The sequence below is a fragment of the Chelonoidis abingdonii genome, unplaced genomic scaffold (genome assembly GCF_003597395.2).
Source record: "Chelonoidis abingdonii isolate Lonesome George unplaced genomic scaffold, CheloAbing_2.0 scaffold0027, whole genome shotgun sequence".
In the NCBI taxonomy this organism is placed as follows: Eukaryota; Metazoa; Chordata; order Testudines; family Testudinidae; genus Chelonoidis; species Chelonoidis abingdonii.
This window is the reverse complement of record NW_027424288.1, coordinates 483,290-505,803: the sequence shown is the minus strand read 5'-3', so window position 1 is coordinate 505,803 and position 22,514 is coordinate 483,290. Positions and strand designations below refer to the sequence as shown.

Sequence of the window (22,514 nt, the reverse complement as noted above, 5' to 3'; positions counted from 1 at the left end):
TACTTTCCATATGTCTCTTTTCTGTTGTGTGCATTTATGGGCCTTGCACTATGAGTAGTTCTGTAGGAGGGATAGTCACAAAGTGGAACAACTTTTAAAACATGAAAACTCAGGGTAGATGTGCCATTTCTTATCACCTTAGTGATGTCATGGATGCATAAATGGCTTGTATTAATCATGTCATAGGCTTTAGAAACTGACACCTTGTGACACTTTTAAGGAAGAACAAGTATGTTCTCTTATGACAGATTCTGTGTGGAGTTTTTGAAATTGCTGTGAGCGTTAGTACAGTCCTAACCGGCTCCAGCACATGCAATGGAGCAATGCATGTGCAAATAGATGCATGTGCAAATGGGTACATGTTGAAAATCTGTGGGTGCAATTTTTCAGGTTGGTTTGTTTTGGCCTCAGTGTACAAACCCAGTATTCAGTATGGCTGGATCCAAACAGGTTAAAGATTCTCTAGATCTCCTCCAGACAGAGATGATTAATTGTGTGCTTTCCTTCTGCTGCAGGTATGGGACTGAGAGGCCCCGGTCTCGCAGCCCCATAAGTCGCTCTCTGTCACCAAGGTCCCGCACCCCGAGCTTTACTTCCTGCAGCTCACCTCGCAGTCCGTTGGGTGCCAGCAGGACAGACTGGGGAAATGGAAGAGAGTCATGGGATCAGTCCCCTTACTCCCGAAGAGAGGAAGAAAGAGATGCAGCACTCTGGAGAGAGAACGGGGAGGAGAAAAGGGACAGGACTGACACATGGGTTCACGAGAGAAAATATTATATACGGCAGCTGGATAAGCTAGACGTAGATGGACGGATCGAAGGAGCCAGAGGGCACAGAGAAAAGTACTTAAGGTGTGGTTCACCCAATGCCCTTCATGCTGTACCTGGATATAAGAGCAGGGAAGATGACTATTACAGAAAAGCAGCTAAGTCAAAATCTGATAGATACCAAAAGCAGCTGCAGGATGCTCCCGTGAAGTCTAAAAGAAAAGATGAGGCCAGGTTAAGAGAACACAAACACTCTCACTGCGAGGACCTAGATAAGGAGGAAACTTCCGAACAAAGGCCCAACAAGGAATCTGAAGGCAGCAGGCAAAAGCAAAGTGATAAATATAAAATCAAAAAAGCTGATAAAGACCCAGTTGATGCTGCTGCTGTGGCTGAAAGCAGTGACGTGAAGGAAGGCAACGCACCTGAGGATGAGGTAATAGGGAGCTTCTTTGGTTAGAGGAGGGGACACTATGTAAAAGTGAAAAGCTGTAATGCTGGAATAATGGCTTTTCTAATGGGCTCATAACTACTGTGATTGCTGTGAAGCGAGTCCAAACTTGTCCTTTGTCTGTTTGTTTGCAATGAAACTGCAGTGATGTTTGCAGGTAAAAGGGATGCATGCAAAGTGTTTTGTTTTGCTCCCCTTACAGCTAGCTAGAAACTCACTTTCTATACAGACACCTGTGATTTGTGGTGCAGTCAGCATGGGAATGACCTTTGACTCTCATGACTCAGTTTTCTTGGTGTTGTAGGCACAACAATTGGTAACTTGTATTTGTAATTCCCTGCTCTTGACTGTGACAATGAATATTACTAATTTCTCGCTCCATGTAATGGCCGGGCAGGGACTCATTATCCTCTCTAGGCAGAAGCAGTGAATCAGTTTGCACGTTACTTCATAGTTTTAAATTCCTTAGCAAATTTCGCTGGTAGGTAAAGTTACAGTCTCTCTGGGCTTGATTCTCTGCTTGGATGGAATGGAGAGGAAAAGCTTCATGGACCCGGTAGCACCTCCTAAATTCACAGCCCATACTCTGGGCTGCCCTAACCTATGCCTAGGGCCCTACCAAATTCGGTTAACTTTGGTCAATTTCATGGCCACAGGGTCTTAAAATTGGTCAATTTCACAATTTCAGATATTTACATCTGAAATTTCAGGTGTTGTAACCATGGGGGTCTTGATCCAACGGGTGATTGTCGGGGCCGGAGGAGGGGGTGTCCCAAAGCTGTTGAAAAGGGGCTGCAGGATTGCCATACTGCCTTCTGTGCTGCCTTCAGAGCCCATCTCTGAAGACAGCAGCTGCGGAGTTTCCTGCAGCTGGAGGGGGTTCCTGGAAGTGGGTCTGATCTCTCCAGTGCTTCTGGAAGTGCCCCAGCTGGGAGCTCCGAGCTGCTAGTCAGGGACAGTGGTGGATTAATGTATGGACCCATGGGGCCCGTGCCCAGGGGCCCCAGAAAATTTGAAAAATGGGTGCCTCAGCCATTGCAGGAGCTCCGAGGGCAGCAGCCCTGAGCCCCGGACATCCTGAACTCCAGCTGGAGCCACGGGGCTGGGGGAGCCCCTAGCTGGGCAGGAACTGTGGGGGCTGGAGCTATGGAGAGTGGCAGCCCCCAGCCCAGGTCCCTAAACCTGGGCAGGAGCCACAGCCACTAAACCCAGCCCCTGCAGGAGTGGTAGCGGGCGAATACCCCAGCACTAGGGCACTCCAAGCCCAGGTAGGAGCCACAGGGGGAGGGTGGAAGCCCTGGAACTAGGATACCCTGAGCCACAGCAGGAGCCGCGGGAAGTGGCAGCCCCAAGCCTGGGTGCCGCAAGCCCCGGCAAGAGCCATGAGGGGTGGCAGTCCAGAGCCCAGCTCTGGGGCTGCTGCAGTGCAGAAGTGAGGGTTTACCACACTCACTTCTGCTCCACCTGTGGAGGTGGGTCTGATCTCCCCCCCAACAGTTGTGCAGGGGAAGAACAAGTCCTGTCCCTCCCCAGCCCAGTTGATTTTGGGGAGATCAGATTTCATGGGGAAAACTTATTTCATGCTCCATGACATGTTTTAACCACCATGAAATTGGTAGGGCCCTACATATGCCACTGGCATAAGGTCCTTACAGAATTTGTTCTGCTGGCATAGGAGGCAACAGGGCTGTCACCACCAGATTTCTGCCAGCAGAGTGTTCCCCTGCATAGAGGGAATTCTTCAGTGGCTATCTCTGGCTCACTTAAGGTCACTTTGTGTTGCTTCAGACAAGAAAATCCAGATCATCGCGTTTAATAGAAGTGAAAGGTAAACCTGTCCAAGGTGTATTTCAACGGGGATGGGCTACCTTTCTGTCGGCACCAGCCCTCCACAGAACAATCATTTTATACAGCAGCTCAAGAACTCAGTAGGAAACTTGGAGAGCAAAAGTTTGTTTTCCTTATTCATGCACCTCGGGACCTGTCATGTGTAGTATCTCTATGCTTTCTTGGGGAGCAGTTGCACTTTTAGGGGTGCAACATACCCCGAGCCAGTTTTGAACTCAAATTATTAACACCAAGCAGGGAGAAAAAGCCACTCGGACATTTTGTAACTTGCCACATCAACAGAAATACCATTATGGAGAGCTCTGTTATTCACTCCAGTACCTTGTGGCTTTCTTCCCCAAAAATCATTGACTAAAAGGAGACTACTGGGACACCAGTGGGACTTGGGCACATAATTTATTTGAGCTCTTCTGAAAAGTTCCAATCTTAACTCTTTGTTACTTTGACACTAAGTATGATGGCCAGATGGCGTACAGTGGTTGATAACATTGCAGCACAGGTGTGTAATTGTGATGCTGCACAGAATGGAAACAAGGCTTTACATGTATTTAACTAACAATAGTCTTGAAAATGGGTAGTTGGTCAGATCTCTTGCTGGGGAGTGTTTACTTGCAGAAGCTGCTGGATATCCTATTTCTGGTTCCCCAGGTGCAATGACTTGAGTTGATCCCGCTGAACTTCAAAATCTGTAGCCAGCTCAGGCAAGCCTCATTTGATCTTGCTTTCCTTCCTTATGCAGGGAAAAAATGGCGGCTGTTTCCAGGTTTCCGGGTTGTAGCTCAGCAGTCTCTGTAGCAAGCAGGCGGTGGCTCTGCCATATCCAATTGATCTGTTTATCTGCACCAGATTTGTGTCGCCTTTTTCTTTCCCTGTGTATTTCAGCATGGCTGAATGATACCTCGGAGCAGGGCTCTCTCTAAGGTGTAACCCTATGGAGCCAGGCACCCTCCTGCCTGGCTCTGTGGCGCTCCTCTGGTGGCAGTCTGCAGGGACTGCTAACGACAGAAGCTCATGCAGTTGGAGTCTCAGAGAAGTAGAGTGGGAGGACCCATATCAAAGCTGTCTTTCCTCTATGTTAGGACATTCCTCTGTCCTGGTCCATTGAGGATATGAGTCCACTGCAGCTGCCGGGTGTGGATCTTAATCCTTTTGCAGAAGCTGCAGAGGCTCCTGCTTTTAACTCCTGGGTTCAGTCCCTGATGACAACCAAGATGATGTGGCTTGATTGTCCTTTTGTGGTCACTTTGTGCTTCCTTGGAGAGAAGCTGCAGTAATTGCACACACGTACATAGTCATCTTAAACTGACAGTGTTAGCGATAGACCTTCTGAGAATCTTTGATTAAGGTCACTCATAAGGTTAAAGGGACGCCCTCAAGCTTAAAAGACCCAAACTTCCAGTCCACCTACTTTTTTTTTTAAACACCATATAATGTTGTGGTTTGTTTTTCCAAAATATAACCTGTGCAAGGAACTGCATTCCTGAGCAGTCCTACAATAACAAATCAGTGGGTTTGGGCCCCCTGCTTACACTGCATTCAATCATTATAAACCAGGGTTGGTTGGAACACTGAAGAAGGAAGATTGGAAATTCATGAATTTCCAATCATTTCCATTTTTTTCTCAAAATTTATTTTCTTTTTTTAATTTTCTGTCCAGCATTGCTAGATAGAAATCTCCAGTCTCTGGGTGTTTCCCCAGAGTACAATTCAGTTATACAGATTTGATGAATAAGGAATGGACCATGCTGAATGCCTTTGCTTACAAAAACTCAGAATGGAACCATAATGGAAATCTCTCTGCTTAGGATTACTGCTGAGTGTCACTACAGATATACATATTGTATTTGTTTTAGCTTGGGAAAGAGGAGCATATTACAGAGAAGACCTCACCTTCAGTGAATAAACAAGGAAAAGATTCAGCAGATTCTGTGGAAAGCACAACAAAAGAGAAGGTAAACTGTGTGTTAACTGGGTTTAGTCTCTATTATAAAATAAAGCAACACGTGAGTTTGTCAGCAAATTTTGCAGACAGAAATATTACACTCCCATTGAATGCCATTTCTCAGACACTCTGAGAGGGGATGTCTAAATTAACTTACCTAGTATTGAACGCTGCTTCTATGGACAGCTTTTGCCTGACAGGGTTTTGAGATACTCTTTTTTTGGTTTCTGTATGCCCATATAGATTATTTTTAATTGCTGCTGCCAAGTGCTATGCATGTGAAGGAACATATGCCTAAAAAGACTACATAGTCGTACAGTGTGTCCAAAAATAGAAGAGGCAGTCATTCTGGAGCTACAGCAAAGGATGGGACAGGAGATGAAGCCTTTCCAGAATGATGGCATTAGATGGACTGTAGACAACCTCTTTTTAAATATTTCTCTTTAATTAAATAATTTCACTCCAAACCTCCTGTTGCAGTAGCATAGAGACATATTCTTCGAAATTCTCCAGCTTCATACCTTTACAGTTAGGAGCTGATGGTTGAATGTGGTAGCTATCGATATCTGGTGCAGCAGAAAATTGATCTCCTGATCAAGAACAGTCTGTCTACCCTAGGACACTGCCAGGCTTCATAGGAAATGACCAAAGAGGAGAGAAACACAGATTTTTAATCTCTTATGCACATGAAATGATTCTGGGAGTTGAAATCTAACTTATTCCAGCTATGCATTAAAAGTAAACGGCATTGTAATTAATACAGTAACTCCTTACTTAAAGTATCAGAGGGGTAGCCGTGTTAGTCTGGATCTGTAAAAGCAGCAAAGAATCCTGTGGCACCTTATAGACTAGCAGACGTTTTGGAGCATGAGCTTTCGTGGGTGAATACCCACTTCGTTGGATGCATGCAACAAAGTGGGTATTCACCCACGAAAGCTCATGCTCCAAAATGTCTGTTAGTCTATAAGGTGCCACAGGATTCTTTGCTGCTTCCTCACTTAAAGTCATCCCGCTTATCGTTGTTTCGTTGTTACATTACTGATCAGTTAGGGAACATACTCATTTAAAGTTGTGCAGTGCTCCACTCTTACATTGTTTGGCTGCCTGCTTTCTCCACAGCTGGCAGCCTTCCTATGCCCCCTCCCAGCGCCTCCCGCCGGCCGACAGACCCCACAGATCAGTGCCTTCTCCCTCCTCCTCCCGCCTCCTGCCTGCGGCAATCAGCTGGCTTGCGACATTTTGGAGGCAGGAGGGAAGGGGGAGGAGCAAGAACTAAGCGCACAGGCTCCCCCTCCCTCCCCAAACACCAGAAGCCAGCTGATTGCCTCGGGCAGGAGGCGGGGGGGAGGGAGGAGGAACCTGCACCAAGTCCTTGCTCCTCTCCCCTCCCTCCTGCCTCCTAAACGCTGCAAGCCAGCTGATTGCCCTGGGCAGGAGGGAGAGGAGAGGAGCGAGGACTCAGCATGCATCCCCCCCATCTCCAAACGCGGCAATCAGCTGGCTTGCAGCATTTAGAAGAGAGGGGAGGGAGGGGGAAGAGCCAGGACACAGCATGTGAAGTAAAGGGGGAGGAGGTGGTGGGAGAGAAAAGGCGGGTCAAGGGTGGGAGCTTGGGGGAAGGGGTGGAGTGGGCGGGCTGAGGGTTGAGCCTCCCGCCCCTGGTGCTTGCAAAGTAAGGGAAGCTGCCCTGGAACTAACCCCCCCCCCATTTACATTAATTCTTATGGGGAAATTGGATTCACTTAACATTGTTTCACTAAAAGTCGCATTTTTCAGGAACATAACTACAACGTTAAGTGAGGAGTTACTGTATGGGCACTTCTGAAAGCCAGTGCTAATGTTTTGGAAGGAAGCTCCACTGTTGGATACTGAGTTTATAATTAGTACCATCCTGCGGTTTTATTTGGCATTTATCTAGTATTCCAGAGATTAAAAGTTTAGTGTAACTCTAAAGGCTAACTTCCTTCAAGGTCTAAGCCAGCTTCTGCCAGCAGAGTCTCTGGCAGAGGTCCATGTGGAAGGAAGTGACTGCAGTAGATAGCCACAAGTTTCCTTTCTCTGTAGCAGCTTGAGGTAGTGTCCAGCCAAGCAAAAAAAAAAATGACTGTGTTGGTTGGGGAGAGGTTGGTCATGGTGATGATGGGGAGTGGACAAATTCAGCACATTCCCTCAGCAGTCTCTGCTGGCAAGGCTCCTGTGTCCCCAGAGGGGTAGGTAAGTGAATTTCCTCTGAGCCTGAAGAAAGACTTATTCAAAGAATTAGGTACAACAGGTTGTGGATTTTTGGACAGTTGTGGCACTGCTCACATGGTGGTAATTAACATAAGAGTGAGATGAGGAGATTTCAGCAACCCAGAGAGTTACAAAATATCCCCAAAGAAGTGCAGTGCTTGAAGCATTTATATGGATATTGTAAAGTGGTCTGTGTATGTGTAACAGTGGGGGAATTCTCCTAGTGGTTAAACACAACTCCTATAGAAAAGCACATGCAGAGCCAGAGTTCAGCCATGGAGGACTTTCAGCAAGGATTCCCCACAATCAAGTCCAAAAAGAACAAAGGGAATGAACTTAATTCTTAAGTACCAACTTCATACAATCTGATAATAATCAAGAAACAATAATAATAATAATAGCTTCATTTCTGCTATCTAATAAGGCTACTTCAGAATCCACATATGCTAGCTTCACAATTATACATAAATATAAACAAAAGAAACAAATTAGATCTAAACAGCTCGGTCCCCACAAACACACGGTGAGAAGTAACTCAGAGTTCCAACAGCTTAGGCTGAGTTTACCTGTCTCAGTTAGAGTCTTTGTTCATCGACTCCATATAGTCTGCTAAGCCAAAACCTCTGTAGCAATATCATCCCTCCCCTTGCTTGTAGAAATCTCCAACTGGAACCCAAGCAGATGTTCTCCTCCTCTACTGGACTATGGAATCACCCAACTAGCCAGCTAATTAATCAGCCAGTCGGTATTAAGTATATAAATCAATAACCCTATTACAAGAAAAATACAAAACGGAGAATAGCCAGATATGGACGACTTTCCCCATCATCCCATTTAAATAAGAAAAAAGTTGCTGAACCACACTGGTAAAGACAATTGAACTAAAACGGTTTGGCTAAAATCAAATCATACTCAAGGTGTGTAACTAAAATGAAAGACATTAGTTTCCTCTCCCAGTTTCCTCTTTCTAACACGGCGAGGGCTTCCAGTGTTGGAAAGTTAACAATACTGCTAACCTGCTGTACAGTGCTTCAGAGTTAAGGGAAACCAGCCTGCTTTCTGCTGCCATGGCTAAGCTTCTCCCAGCAGGTCACAGGTGCTTTTGTAAAGAAGCTGCCTTGATTACTTATCCTCAGTGGAGTCTATGAGTCCAGCTACCACATCCAATTCCAGAAACTTCTGGGTGTGGAGTGCTAATTGGGCATCTGCCTAGCAAGAATGACCCAGATACAACTCACTCCTCTCCCGCTTCTCTCTAAAGAAATATCTCCCTATTAGCACGTGGATTACATATACACCCCCCTACTCATACACAGAGTAAATCAAACATGGTGGAATTGTGGACATGGCAGGACTTGAGAGATGGCCAGGACATGAGGGATGGCCAGTCCAAAGCATCACTTGTGATCACTACGCCAAAGCCCATTCCCTAATATTGATGATGTATAACTATGACATCTTTCCCAACTCATTTCCCTCTTTGCTGCAGGAGCAAGACTGGGAAAGTGGAAGTGAGATGGAAGGCGAGGCCTGGTATCCAGCTAACATGGAAGAACTGGTCACAGTGGATGAAGTGGGAGAAGATGACTTTATTATGGAGCCAGATATAACCGAACTTGAAGAAATTGTTCCAGTTGATCCAAAAGACAAAGCATGCTCAGAAATGCATCAGTATGTAACTAGCACATTAGAACTGGAAAATGACCATAGCCAGATAAACAGATGTGAAGGCGAATCTGCCCAGGAAGCTCCAGAAATGAGCTTCAGATCAGCAAAGGAAAGCAGAGCTGCTGCCGGTGGCTGTCCAGAAGATGATGATGATGATGATGCAGTTACCGAAGCATCAAGCCTAAATCTGGACACTGAACAGAAGCCAGATGAATCACAAGAAGACAGAGCTCTTAGGGATTCTAATTATCACAAAAAGGAAGGAAAAATAGAGGAGAGCTCTGATATTCACATAAAGCTGGAAGATGGACAGATACCTTCTGATCAAATGAAAGGAGAGACTCACCAGCTCTCTGGCACTTTTATGGATCATTACAAGCAGATGGGATCACAAGAAACAGAGAGTAGAGAAGTCATGGAAATGCTTGTAAAAAACTCCTGTGAAGAAACAACGCGTGGAAGCCAAGAGTGTCAAGAGACCCGGGGTAACTACTTCTGTGTTTTCTTTTCTGCTGGGGGAGAGCTTTTATCTGTGCAAGATGCATTAGATTTTAATCTGCTGCTAACAAGAATAAATGTTGCTAATAGTGTCAAGATTTTCCTAGGAGCAGCTCAGTAAAAAAGCCCTGCTACCATGAGACCCCTGTTAATCCATTAATCCATTAAAGGCTTTTAGTCAAATGGTGTAAAGGAAATAACGATAACCAGCTTGCAATAATCAACTGTAACAGTCACATCTGGGTTCATGTGAGTTGAGCTGAACTCTTGCAGCCCCCTGCTAAGTACTTTGAATGATCAATGAAAAAAACTACAGTTTCTGCAGGTCAACACATAACCGAGGGATCTTTTATATCTATGTGGCTCCCACCAACATAAGAAACTCAGGATGAGTGTTTCTTACCCACTATACAAAAAGATGAAAATAAGTTTGTAGATGTTCTCTGTCCTTGTTCATGCAAGCACGTGACTTTATGTGGGGACTTGGATGGGTACTAACCAAGTACCATTATTTCTTATATGTCCCCTTTAATATAACCTGATGTTGCAAGGCACATGGTAACACAAAGCCAGAAAATATTTTCAGAGGGTAAGATTAATCATACCTGCCTATTAAAAACTTTAGCTGCCAGGAAAAATATCTGAGTAAGGACAGCCGTGTCTGGAAGAACTGCAGAATCAGAATCAAGCTCTTTATTCTTAATCTTGCATCTCTGTTGTAATGCTGTAGTGATTTGGGATCCTGAGTGGCTCTGTATTTTATATACAATATATAAGCAATTCACATGTCTGGAACAGGGAGGAAGGATATCTTTCTTACCAGCCTTAATCCTTCCCAGTAAATCAACACAATATTTCTTGCATTAAATCTGCTGCCTTCACTGATTTAACATAAATACAGAAGAAAAGTGTTTGTCAGTATCCTGTAATACTGAGGAATGCATAAAGTATAGCTCCAGTTTTAGCACACTCTCTCTAATGAAAGTGGGCAATTACCAAAATGGAAAAGTTTAAAATATAAACGGAAGAGCAGTAATGAACAAGCAAGTATCTCTAGGTAAAAAAAATGTAGTTACTGTGTGTGTGGTGTTTCTTATTGGTTAGCTATTGGCAGCTGTACTGTATTAAGCAACCAGATTGGATGGAAATATACCATTCAATGCATTGATTCCTTTGTTAAGTAAATCCTAGGTACCTGGAAATGAAATCTCCTGAATTCTCCGAGGTGAAATCTAAAAGACCCCATTCCTCACCATCCTGGGAACAAGAGGATGTTTTCACTGAACTTAGCATTCCTCTAGGTATGTCTAAACATTTAGGTCTCTCTCCGCATGAGACACTGTCCATTGCAATACCTTGAATGTACAACAAGGTGTCACTTTAAGGCTACTTATCGTATTTGTTTCTCAGAACGAATGCAAGAAGAATCAAAAGAAACAGTAAGTAACACATGGTTAAATGTTGAAACAACTGAGATTTTTATTCCAGATTATTGATTATTATTCCAGATAAATGGACTATGCATTCATTAATGACACTGAACGGCTGAAATAACTGCTATTGAATTCCAAGGTCTAAAACATAGGGGGACTGACACATTCATAAAGAAATTATCTGGGCTTTGGTAGAAGCATTGCTCAGTCCCAAGGAAATCTTGAGGGCAGAGAGATCTCTCATGTGAGTTCTCTGTAGAGTAAGGAGCTTCTAAGCATGTGACACGAAAAATTAGAGTGATTAGCCCCGAATGGATCGATCACACTACACAACCATAGATCATGAACATAAAGAATACAGTGTGATGTAATCTAATATAAGGCTATTATTGGTACTTGCTAGGAAAGGCCTATATAACTCAGTTGTGACTTTTGCCCTTAGTAAATTCTGGGACTATCTCAACCCTTTGTGATATACCATCATGTATTCTCAATAAACATACATGCATATATTATCTGAGATAATGTCTAAATACATATAATACCTATGAGAATGTATACAATGTGTATTTGCAGTACATGATGTTTTAAATTGTAATTTTTCGCCGTCATTCGTCAGTGTTACAGAATTTGATGTCCTTTCAGGTGAACTTGAAAGTAGTAGATCTGGGATTAGCCTTTGTTTCTTTATCATTGAGCTAAATTATATTTTTCTCTTTGAAAGTAAACCATGTTAATGTGATTCAAAATTGTTTGGTAGGTGTGGAATTTGTGGTGCCCAGAACGGGGTTTTACTGCAAGCTTTGTGGACTTTTCTACACGAATGAAGAGACAGCTAAGACAAGCCACTGCAGAAGTACTGTTCACTACAAAAATCTTCAGGTAAAGCACACGTGTAATTAGTTTTAGTCCTGCTTCTACTAATGAATGGGTCAGACTGAGTAAAAGTCTCTGGTGCTATAAAACGGACTTTCATGGTATGCACAGAATTCAGTGGCATGGAAATGGACAGTTTAAAATCTTTTAAGCTGACAAATGCATAGAAATCAAATGGTTTGTGCAGTGCTGCCAGCCAGCACACTAGCCTGTCACCTCTGATCCCTGTGCTCAAATCATGGCTCACAAGTGAAATGAGGTGAGAAGGCCACATCACAAAAATACTAGCACACAATTTGGCCCAGTTGAGTCTCTCCTCTTAAGAGTCCCAAAATTAGGGAATAGTAGCAGTGTTTCAGGTGAGGACTGAAGTGCATAGGCAGTTTTTTCTGGGACAGATTGCACAGAGCCTGCCACCACTAGTGATTTCTTAATTTCATGGCAGCTAAATTTGTTACCCTTTTAGAATTTGTATAATTTTATTTCTGTGCCAATTTAAGTCTCTATAGTATGTTTCAACTTGAGGAATTTCAAAGCATTATGTGTACAATACATAAATGATCTGAGGATGGCTTCATAGGCCACTGAAACGCAGCCATCTCTCGTGTGGAACGTGGGAGCTGTCCAACAGTGCAGCACAATGCTACATAACAATTGTAGAAGGCAATGAAGAAGAATGCCATGTCCTGTGTATTTATTTAGATTTACTTTTAAATCCCCACCCATTGCTCTAGGTATTTTTCCAAATATAAAAGCACACATTAGACAATATTGCATAAGATCATTGGCATATCCAAAAATAAACCAAACCCAACCCACACCTCTGCCTCCGCTCCACCTCCTCCCCTGAGCACGCCGTGTGCCCACTTTTTCCCCCTAGCTCCCAGTGCCTGGACTGCAAAACAGCTGTTTTGCGTGGCTGGGAGGGAGGGGGAAGGAGGGAGAATGCAGCACACTTGGGGAAGAGATGGGGATGGGGTGGGGATTTGGGGGGGAAGGGGTCCAATAGGGGCAGGGAGGGGGCAGAAATGGTGCAAGACTTTGGAGAAGGGGTTGGAATTGGGGGGCAGGGCAGGGCAGGGGTGGGGAAAGAGTGGAGTTAGGCCAGAGCTAGGAGGGCGCGAGCACCCACTGGTGCTGGGGAAAGTTGATGCCTATGCTTGGGGTGTGCTATAGACCACCAGGATCTGAATTCAATATGGACAGAGACCTCTTTAATGTTTTTAATGAAGTAAATACTAATGGGAATTGTGTGATCATCAGAGACTTTAACTTCCCAGATATAGACTGGAGGACAAGTGCTAGTAACAATAATAGGGCTCAGATTTTCCTGGATGCGATAGCTGATGGATTCCTTCACCAAGTAGTTGCTGAACCAACAAGAGCGGATGGCATTTTAGATTTGGTTTTGGTGAGTAGTGAGGACCTCAGAGAAGAAATGGTTGTAGGGGAGAACCTTGGTTCAAGCGATCATGAGCTAATTCAGTTTAAACTAAATGGAAGGATAAACAAAAATAGATCTGTGACTAGGGTTTTTGATTTCAAAAGGGCTAACTTTTAAAAAATTCAGAAAATTGTTAGGGAAGTGGATTGGGTTCTGAATAAGAAACTTGTTGGATTTCGGTTTATTTCGGGTGCAGTTAGGTAGGGCTTGTAATTCTTATTTTCTTTTTGTCAGAGTTTTAGGTTTGTGGTTCGTACAGTAATGTTGGTATTTTTATGATTGCTTTATGTCATGGGTTGATTGGCTTGTGTCTCTTTGAAGAGAGTTATGGATGGGGTTGTAAAATTATATTGGCAAGGTGTTTATATATGATAGCCAAAGTGTGTTGTGATGTTTTATGGATTTTTTTTGCTTTTTTTAATTTGGGCAGAGCATCTTCTGATGTAGTGGTTATGTTTTGGATGAGATTTGATGAGAAGAAAGTGCATAGATGAATGCCAGGCCATTGGGGTGGGGTACGATGGAGTTGGAAGATGGATATGCTGTATTTTGAAGGTCTAGGGAAAATAGGATTGAGGGGTGGGTTAAGTTAGAAGGCCATAATGCCCTTGTTGAGTTGGACCTTTGCAAAGTGAGAGTTAATAACATATAGTTAAAGTTTTCTATAGCCATATAAATAAGAGAGAGGAAAAAACAAAGAGTGTTGTGGGACCTGCTAGGGAACTAAACTGCGCCTGATGGATTTGTGGTGGGGGGAGGGGTTAAGGGATCATTGTAGGAGCATGGATTTCCATAGATTCTAAATACAATACTTTGCCGGGGTGCGCAGTCTGTTAATGAGGGGCTAGTAAGAAGACCTAAGGAAATGGCTGTGGTGGGTAGGATGACACATGGTTAATTGGAGGAATATAGGAGACTTAGCATATTACCCATCTGAGTAGAAGCCAAACTTCAACGAGCTTAATGGGATAATTATCGGTGGGGGCCCAGATCATATCTCAGTCGCGAAGAAGTTATTAAAGGAACTAGCACGTGAAATTGCAAGCCCATTAGCAAGAATTTTTATAAATCTGTGTAAACTCAGGGGTTGTACTGTATGACTGGAGAATTTGCTAACATAGTTCCTATTTTTAAGAAGAGAAAAAAAGTGATCCAAGTAACTCATTAGGCCTAGTTATCTGATAATATTTTGGATGTGGTTGGTCTATCTGATAGTTTATGCATGCGGGCCGGCAACAACCCATTAGCATTCTTAGGGCTGTCGCCATAGGTACACTTAAACATTTGTTGGGGCGGCGAACTTTCTGGTGGTGAGTGTCTGACATGTGCCTCGGAGCTCTGCCATGGCTTCACGTGGTGGTCTTAGACGATCTGTAGTATGCAAGCAGCGCGCCGGCAAACACCTTAGCAGCCCTAGCCGGTCGCCACTAGGCATCTAACACATTTGTGGGGCGCGACCGTGGCGGACCGTCTTCGGGCCCCCCGGGTCATTGTCGGCATTTGGGGCAGACTCTCCACCACTCTGTCCTCAGCCATTTCTGGGGCAGGACCTTCTGCTGCCTGCAGGTTGGAAAAAAAAGCGGCGGGCTCCTGTATGCAATGGTCTTAGAAAAAATGTTGGAAGGACGAAGTAAGTTAAGGGCTCTGAGGTCAATGGCTAAATTGGACAAAATACAACATGGTTTTACCAAAGAGGCCAAACCAACCTGCATCTCCTTCTTTGAGAACTGAACAGATTTTTTTTAAGGACAAAGGAATGCCAGTGCATCTAATCTTACCTTGATTTCAGTTAAGGCATTGAATACGGTTCCACATGGGAATTATTAGTCGTTACATGTGGAAACAGATGGAATTCAATATGAAATTGAAAGTGGATAAGCGGACTGGCTTAAAGGGGAGACTACAGAGGCTACTTGAAGGTGAACTGGTCAGGCCTGGAGGGAGGTTACTAGTTGTAGTTCCTCAGCGGTATTGGTTTGGGAACAATCTCTATATTAATCTTTTTATTACTGCACCTTGGACAAAAAGTCGACAATGTGCTGATAAAGTATTGCATGACACAAGACGCTGGCGAGCGTTGTTGCTAATTTACAGAGAAGAACTGGGATATCATTACAGGAAGATCTGCGATGACCTTGTAAATGTGGACTTAATAGTAAAGCATGAAAATTTCTAGTGAAAAGGCAAGTCGTGCATTTAGGGATTAAATAACAAGAATTTTTTATACAACTGGGATGCCATCAGTTGGATAGTAACAGAGGGGAAAGGACCTCGGAGTATGGTTGATACGAGGATGTCTATGAGCTGCCACTGTGAATATGGCCATGAAAACGCTAATGGTGGTCTTGGATGCCATCAGTCAAGTTATGGGATGAGATGTTAGATGGGGTGAGATCTGAGTTACTACAGAGAATTCTTTCCTGGGTGTCTTGCTGGTGAGTCTTGCCCACATGCTCAGGGTTTAGCTGTTCGCCATATTTGGGGTTGGGAAGGAATTTTTCTCCAGGACAGATTGGCAGAGGCCCTGGGGGGTTTTCGCCTTCCTCTACGCCTTGAAGTCTTAAAACCACAATTTGAGGACTTCAATAGTTCAGATGTAGGTTAGGGGTTTGATACAGGAGTGGGTGGGTGAGATTCTGTGGCCTGCGTTGTGCAGGAGGTCAGACTAGAGGATCATAGTGGTCTCTTCTGAACTTAAGGATCTTGGCAGGCAATGTTTGAGGTTTAAAAATGGACCAGCTACTACCCCTTCCCCTCAAAAAAAAAAAAAAGGGGGTAAGGGGAAGGTTGCCTGTGGAAGCTGAAGAGTAGTTTTGAGTCACCTCCTGCTAAGCTGTACACATGAAACATGAAGAGTTTTGCCCTTTCTCTAGAAAAGGAAGACCACATTGTCAGTACTCGGTTTACAGTAGTGCTGGGCCCACACTCAGAAGATGCCCTGTCACCTGGACTGTGGCCACCCCCCAGGCCCCGACCTCACTTGGCCTCTTCCCCCTGAAGCCGCAGCCCCAATCATTCCTCTCTGCACCCTTCCCCTCCCCGCTTGTGCCTCTCCAATCCCTCCCTGCTTGGCCCCTCTCCACCACCTCCCCACTTCACTCCTCTCCATACACCCCTTGTGTGAGCGACGGGCGGGGCCTGGCGGGAAAGAGGCCAAGCAGGGGCGGGACCTCAGAGCGGAGCATGAGTGGAGAGCAGGGACGGGGCCTTTGGGAGGAATGCAGGGGTGGGGCATTGGGGCAGAGTGCAGGGGCAGGGCCTTTGGGTGGGCTGCAGGGCCCACAAAAGGTTAATCCTGCCCTGCACATTGTGAGTTTATGCAGTGTACTGAATAGACAGTGCAACAGCAGGTCACACACAGGCACCACTGAAAGGAGAGACACAAAGCAGGCAATAGGGTGCCTGCTGCAGTGTTGCCATGAGATTCTGTTTTTCCCCCCTGGAGCAGTGATTTTAAATGGCCAGTCCTAGACCAGAGCAGTTGTTCGTAGCTAGAGATGCATGTGATTTCTCATCGCAGCTGTACGCAGACTGATGGTGCTAATTAATCTGTTTTAAGAGTTTGAGTAACTGGCATTTGCTTGGCCAGGATCCACAGAAAGGAACATTTTTCCATTTGTTGGATTTATGGTCTCTAATAACACTCAGATCAGTTACTCATGTGTGTGAGTGTGATTTTATATCTATAAATCTTTAATAAAACCCCTTCTGTGTTATTATAGAGGTATCTCCCATGATTCTGACCACATTTACTTGTGATGAGGAAGTTTTGTTCCCTTCTGCCTCTCATGCCATTCAACTGGGTTGAATTTGAGTACAAAATTTTTGCATGCATCTCTCATGTCCGTGTCATTCCACCTTCCATTTTGTGTGCACCTCTGCCATCCAAGGGCATTGCCAGTAAGTCAGCAGCTTTACTGGCTGCTAATAGATTTTAGGATCGCACTATATTATTGATATTTAAGGCACTTGAACTCCATCATAATAAAACAAGTCAGTACAGGCAAATACTCTAGCCAGATTGTTAAATTCTATCAGTGATGACTGTTGGCTTCACTTTTCCTTCCACTTAAAAGAAATAGATTTATATACATCAAAAGGCATGTGTCTAAGTCAGATGCTTTGCAAATGTAACGTATGTTTTAAGTCATATCAGGAACTGTGTCTGCCTGCAACCACATCACTTCGATGCCAGTGTAATTCTGTTCACTTCTGCAGCATTACTGCTGATTTACCCCAATGTGAGAGCGGAACTGAGCAATCAGCTTCTATTTGCCAGGACAAAGGGTCTAGTAGATTGAGCATGGGATTGGGAGCCAGGATATCCTGAACTGTTGTCCTCCTGGTTCTGCCACTGACTTCCTGGGTGGCATTGAGCAAGTCACTTAACCTCCCTGGTCTTGTCAGCATTAAGGAAACTTGCTCTGGGTGATCTACATTAACACAGATACACCAGTTTAAATTTCCTTAGTGTAGGCAGAATGTCTGTGGGTTCTATCTCCCAGGGTTGTTATGGGCTAGTTACAGTGCTTTGAAGCTATAAAGTACTCTGTGCTGAGTATTATCAGTCTTGCTAATGCCACCTCTGGTTTTCCTTTGGTCACAGAAGTATCTATCCCAACTTGCAGAAGAGAGTCTGAAAATGAATGAAGAAGACAGCAATCTGCCACAGGACGTTGCTGGGATTGTTCCCCACTTTGAGAAGAAAAAGCTATGATGTGCTCAACTAGAAGAGTTGTAAATGAGTGAATGCTGACATTTCATTGTTGAGTTACATGATGTGGTGATCAATTCGCACTGTGCAGGAGGAAGGAAAGCACAATAAACAGCATATTCTATGCATCTGTGCCCAGGGTGCCATTAAAAACCATAATGCCTGAAATAGTTTCCCACGGGGAAGCAGTCCTGGCGTATCTGTAACAAGCACAGCTATTCTTTCTCAGGCTGTGTGTTGGGAGCGGCTTCCTGTACTAACTCAGAATTCTCAGGGATTCTCAGATGCCACACAGTAGGTCAGGCTGAGTATTTAGAAGAACTTAGCATCCTCCAGTGGAAATGATCTGAAAAGAAATGTCCTGAATGAAGCCTTTAACATGAATATATTTCAAGTCACTTCACTCATTAGTATAGTGAACAATAGGCCTTGTTTAAGAGATCTAAAGTCATTGTGCTAGTGCTGTCAGATGGCATAAGGTAAACCCCAGTGGCCTCAGAATATGTGCACCTAGAGCTTGGTGATCATCATCATCATCATTTTTAAATTTTCGAGTATTGTCCATGTACTCGATGTTGTACAAAGATGGAGGAAGTCGCCGCTCTGTCTCTAGGAGCGTACCATTGAAATCCAATACAGGCAGAACAGTTCAGGCTGAAAGTTATTTGCCTTCATTCTCCAGTGCTTTATATCCTGTGGGCTGGATGCTCTTTGGTAATTTCTGTGTTTAGGAATATTCCTTGGGAAAATTCTAAAAGTGTGTCCACTTTGTGTCTTAGATTAAAGTCGCACAAGAAGCTTTATAACTGCTAGATGTTTCGCTTATGTAACTTGTAGAATTCTTTATCCATGCTCATTGTGGGGGATGGGGGGAGGATTTAAAACATGTTTTTCTAATCTTGGCCATCTTGAATTTCCTGGTCTTTATGGAAATAAGCCAGACTCTTAATGTTGTTTTAACAGTTTTTGTATTCATTCCCCTGAATTTTTATGGCAAGTGCAGCAACTGTTCACAAAATGCTGCAGTGAGAACACAGGATGCACCAGCAACTATAAATATGATTATATGGCATTGTTTATACTCAGAGTTGTTGCTTAATATAATGTAAAGTCCCATTGAAATGCACTGTTTAGATTTCTGGTTAATTTCAATGGGCTTTGTGTAGGAAAGTGAATATGTACTAAAACTGCTGCCAGATTTGATCCTGGAATTATGCTTTTACGAAATGCACCACAAACCATGTCTCCAAGCAAGTGGTAGGAAAATTTTTGAAATGTTTGAAATTTGGTTGAAAAATGGAGAATGGGAGAATTTACAGATTTTTTTCTCCATTCTTTGCCCAGCTCTGATATTGACCATATTAAGGGCCACTTGAAATCTCTGGCATTAGGTGTTTCACTTAATACAATAGGACTTTGTGTACAGTAAATAATTTCCCCCCAGAATGGCTTATCCATCACAGAGAACAACATTAATGTTGCAAAATAATGCAAAATGGCCAATCTGCCAAAACTGCTCCCGCCAAAAAACCTGTTCCATATCACCTGCACCAACAGCCATATTCTTCTTTCTCTGAAAATGGTTTCAGTTCAGTATCATATCTCCTGGCTGCATTTTGTTGTTTGGCAAGTTGTCTTTCAATTAGATGGTGCAGACATTCCATTTATTTCAACCAGAGTTGGGTGCAAGCTGCAAATCTTGGATTCATTTTTCTCCAAAGTTCAGAGATTCTGTGGATTCAGGTCTGGCCTGGTGCATCAGAGAGAAAGAAGGGAAGATACAATATTTAGGCATAGATCTGAGCATCACCAGATTTCAAGTGTGACAGGATTTGGGGCCATCTTTATTTAAAACATGACTTTTATTCCTCAATTAATTGAAACAAAAAATCTTGAAAAGCAAATTCTTCTTGCTACAAGATTTCTTATTACATTTTGATGAGATTTGTTAGGTCGAAATTTGTATTGCAAGATGTAAAATCATGAAAAGGGAAGTAAATATTCCGTAGTTACTGTCCAAGGCATAGCTATTAGGGCAGTGATGCCTACACTGAATGTGAAGAATTAGTCTCATTGCCTTATAACACGATATGAGTGGGGAGGGGAATCGCCCCAGATGCAAGCATCTGATTTTTATATCTCAGACTGTTCCAGAACTGGAGCACTCACCAGAGTGGTGGTAGATTTTTAGATCACCTGGTTACGCTTAAAGTGGATGGGAGGTGGGGTTGATAATGCCCCAAATCTCCACGCCTCTAGCAACTTATCTCAAGCCAAACTCAAGTACAAAGAGTATTATTATTATTATTATCCATTTGTATTTCAGTAGCACCGAGAGGTTCCGGCCCCATTGTTCTAAGCACTGTAACAAAAACTTTCCCAAACTCCAAAGAGCTTTACAATCAGAGTTCAAGGTGAGAGACAACAGGTGGATGCAAACAAATGGGAGGAGAAGGAGGTGACAGTGAAACCATTCTGGTCAGCAGGAATAAAACCACTAAACCTAGCTTCTGTGTTTGCCCCTGGGCTCATTGTCAGACTTCAATGAGCAATTCAACTTATTACCCCCAAAATATTAAACGCTCAGGCCCAGATTCACTCCTGTGCTGCACTCCTTGAATATTTCACCTTGTGCTCGCAGGGCTTGTTGCATCAGAAGTGCACAATCCGTCTGTGTTGCAGGTTGGTAGTGGTATCCTACAGCCTCCTCCCCAGAGATCTTGCCTGAGGAAGAGTGCTTCAGTTTCCAGCCAGGGCTCCAAAGATTGGGAGCTTGACGGGCAGCCCAGGAGCTGTGCTGAGTCAGCACAACTCTCAGCCAGCCAGGATCGCCTTGCTTGTGCTGGCTGGTCCAAATCCCCCCTGTAAAAGTGGGGGCAACCCTTTCCATGTGGAGTTTCCTCCTCTGACAGCCTGCAAACCCAAGTTCCACTGGCAGAACCCAAGGGTGATGCTGGCCTAATTACTGTATTTGAGGGGCAGGGGCAAATATTTAGTGCCTCCAGAAAGGGATCTGTGTGCGCGCAAGCATACAACTGTGATGAAATCCAGGTATTTTCAGGGGGGATTTTAAAATCTGGCCCCTAAGGACTAACTACTGACAAAACAGCACGTGAGTGTAGCCAAAAAGGCAGCTGTAGTCCTGAAAATTTTATTTTATTTTGCAAAATCCCTATATTCAAAAGAACTTCCAAGTCTTAGCATTCAGCCTAACAATCTGTGCAATCAACTTTCAGCCCAATGCAATTAGAGACCTGCAATATAATGTCTTTCCGTGAAAACAGTCCATAGAGGCAATGCTTGCAGGCATTTAACTCTTAGACATCACTCTAATACCTATTCTGCTGAGCGGCAATGTACCTGTACAGGTAGCTATTTGCCTCTTTGAACTGCTGTAAAATGTGCTGGTTTTCTTTTGACTTGCTATATATAAAATCTAAGATGTAGTATTTTTCTAGTCGGCATAGTTCTTCAACAATTTACATTTGTGATTAATATATGTATAGCACCAGGCAGTCTCAAGTCTAGCCAAAAAATTATTTATTATTATTTAAAGAAGAGCTTCCATGATCTTTATGAATCATTTCAACATGTCTCAACCAAAGATTTCACAAAGGCTGCAGCCTTTCTGAACAGTGAACATGTTTTTATCTGCTGATCTCAAATAGTCTTTAATGTCACAATGCAACTTGCTTTCTTCAAGATTAAAAATTGAAAAAAAAATCTGAACATTAGCCCCATAAGACTTAATACATTTTAATATTGGCTTGAACACTAAATTAGTGTCAGGCTGGTTATATTCAGGGTTTTTCTATTCTCTATTAAGGCTGTGATTTGTTTAATTATACTTGAACTGGACCAGACATACTATTTATTGAGCGTATAGAATCTTGTTAATTTAAGTTTTGCCTTGTAAACAACTGGAATTTGTTAGAACTTGTTGAGTTATGTAGGTGGTGTCACCAGTATTAATTGATCTGTGCAACTGATTGCAAAGTGTTTCAGGTTGCGTTTCATAAAAAGGATTTTAATAAAGAGAATTTTAGAGCATAAATAATGGCTGGTAGTTGTGCCAGTGTTTTCACAATAATTTGTAAGGAGATTGGCACCTCTCAGAATTTGGTTCTTTGTAATTATGATTGAAGCCATTCCTTACCCACCTACTGCCCTTCCATCTCCCTTCCTACACTTCACCTCCAGACTTACTGAGTGAGCTATCTACAGCTGTTTCCTCTTGAATTCCTCTCTTCCATCTCCATCCTGGATTCCTTGCCACACTTCCTGAAACTGTTCTGATCTCTTTTTAGCCGACACTCAAGGCATCTACTTCACTTACATCCTGCTTGTCCCATCTGCTGTGGTGATAAGACTCGCCTGCTTGAGATCTCCTTCGTTGGCTTTCATGACATGGTCTTCTCCCTGGCTCTCCTGCTGGGTTTCTTTGGTTGATCATACTCCCCTCTCCCATTTTCCCTACTGGTTCCACAATGCTCTATCCTAAGTCCCACGGTCCCACCCTCTTCTCTCACTAAACCCTTTCTCTGAGTAACCTCACCCACCAGAAGTGGGATCCACATGGAAAAATGCTCAATGAAGAATTATAGTTAGTTTAAGGGTAAGTAACCGTTCTTTACTATTATC

The 22,514-nt window shown here is 43.5% G+C and overlaps 1 protein-coding gene across 1 annotated transcript in view; it reads left to right on the top strand.

The window, feature by feature from the left end:
- The window catches only part of RBM20 (RNA binding motif protein 20), a 34,484-nt gene extending 16,250 nt beyond the window's left edge, over positions 1-18,234 (top strand). The window contains exons 9-14 of the mRNA XM_075061353.1: positions 516-1,203; positions 4,920-5,018; positions 8,730-9,393; positions 10,588-10,707; positions 11,600-11,721; positions 17,766-18,234. Coding sequence (XP_074917454.1) covers positions 516-1,203; positions 4,920-5,018; positions 8,730-9,393; positions 10,588-10,707; positions 11,600-11,721; positions 17,766-17,876 — 1,804 coding nt within the window. The 3' untranslated portion in view covers positions 17,877-18,234. The remainder of the gene's footprint in view (positions 1-515; positions 1,204-4,919; positions 5,019-8,729; positions 9,394-10,587; positions 10,708-11,599; positions 11,722-17,765) is intronic.
- The last annotated feature ends 4,280 nt before the right edge of the window (positions 18,235-22,514 follow it).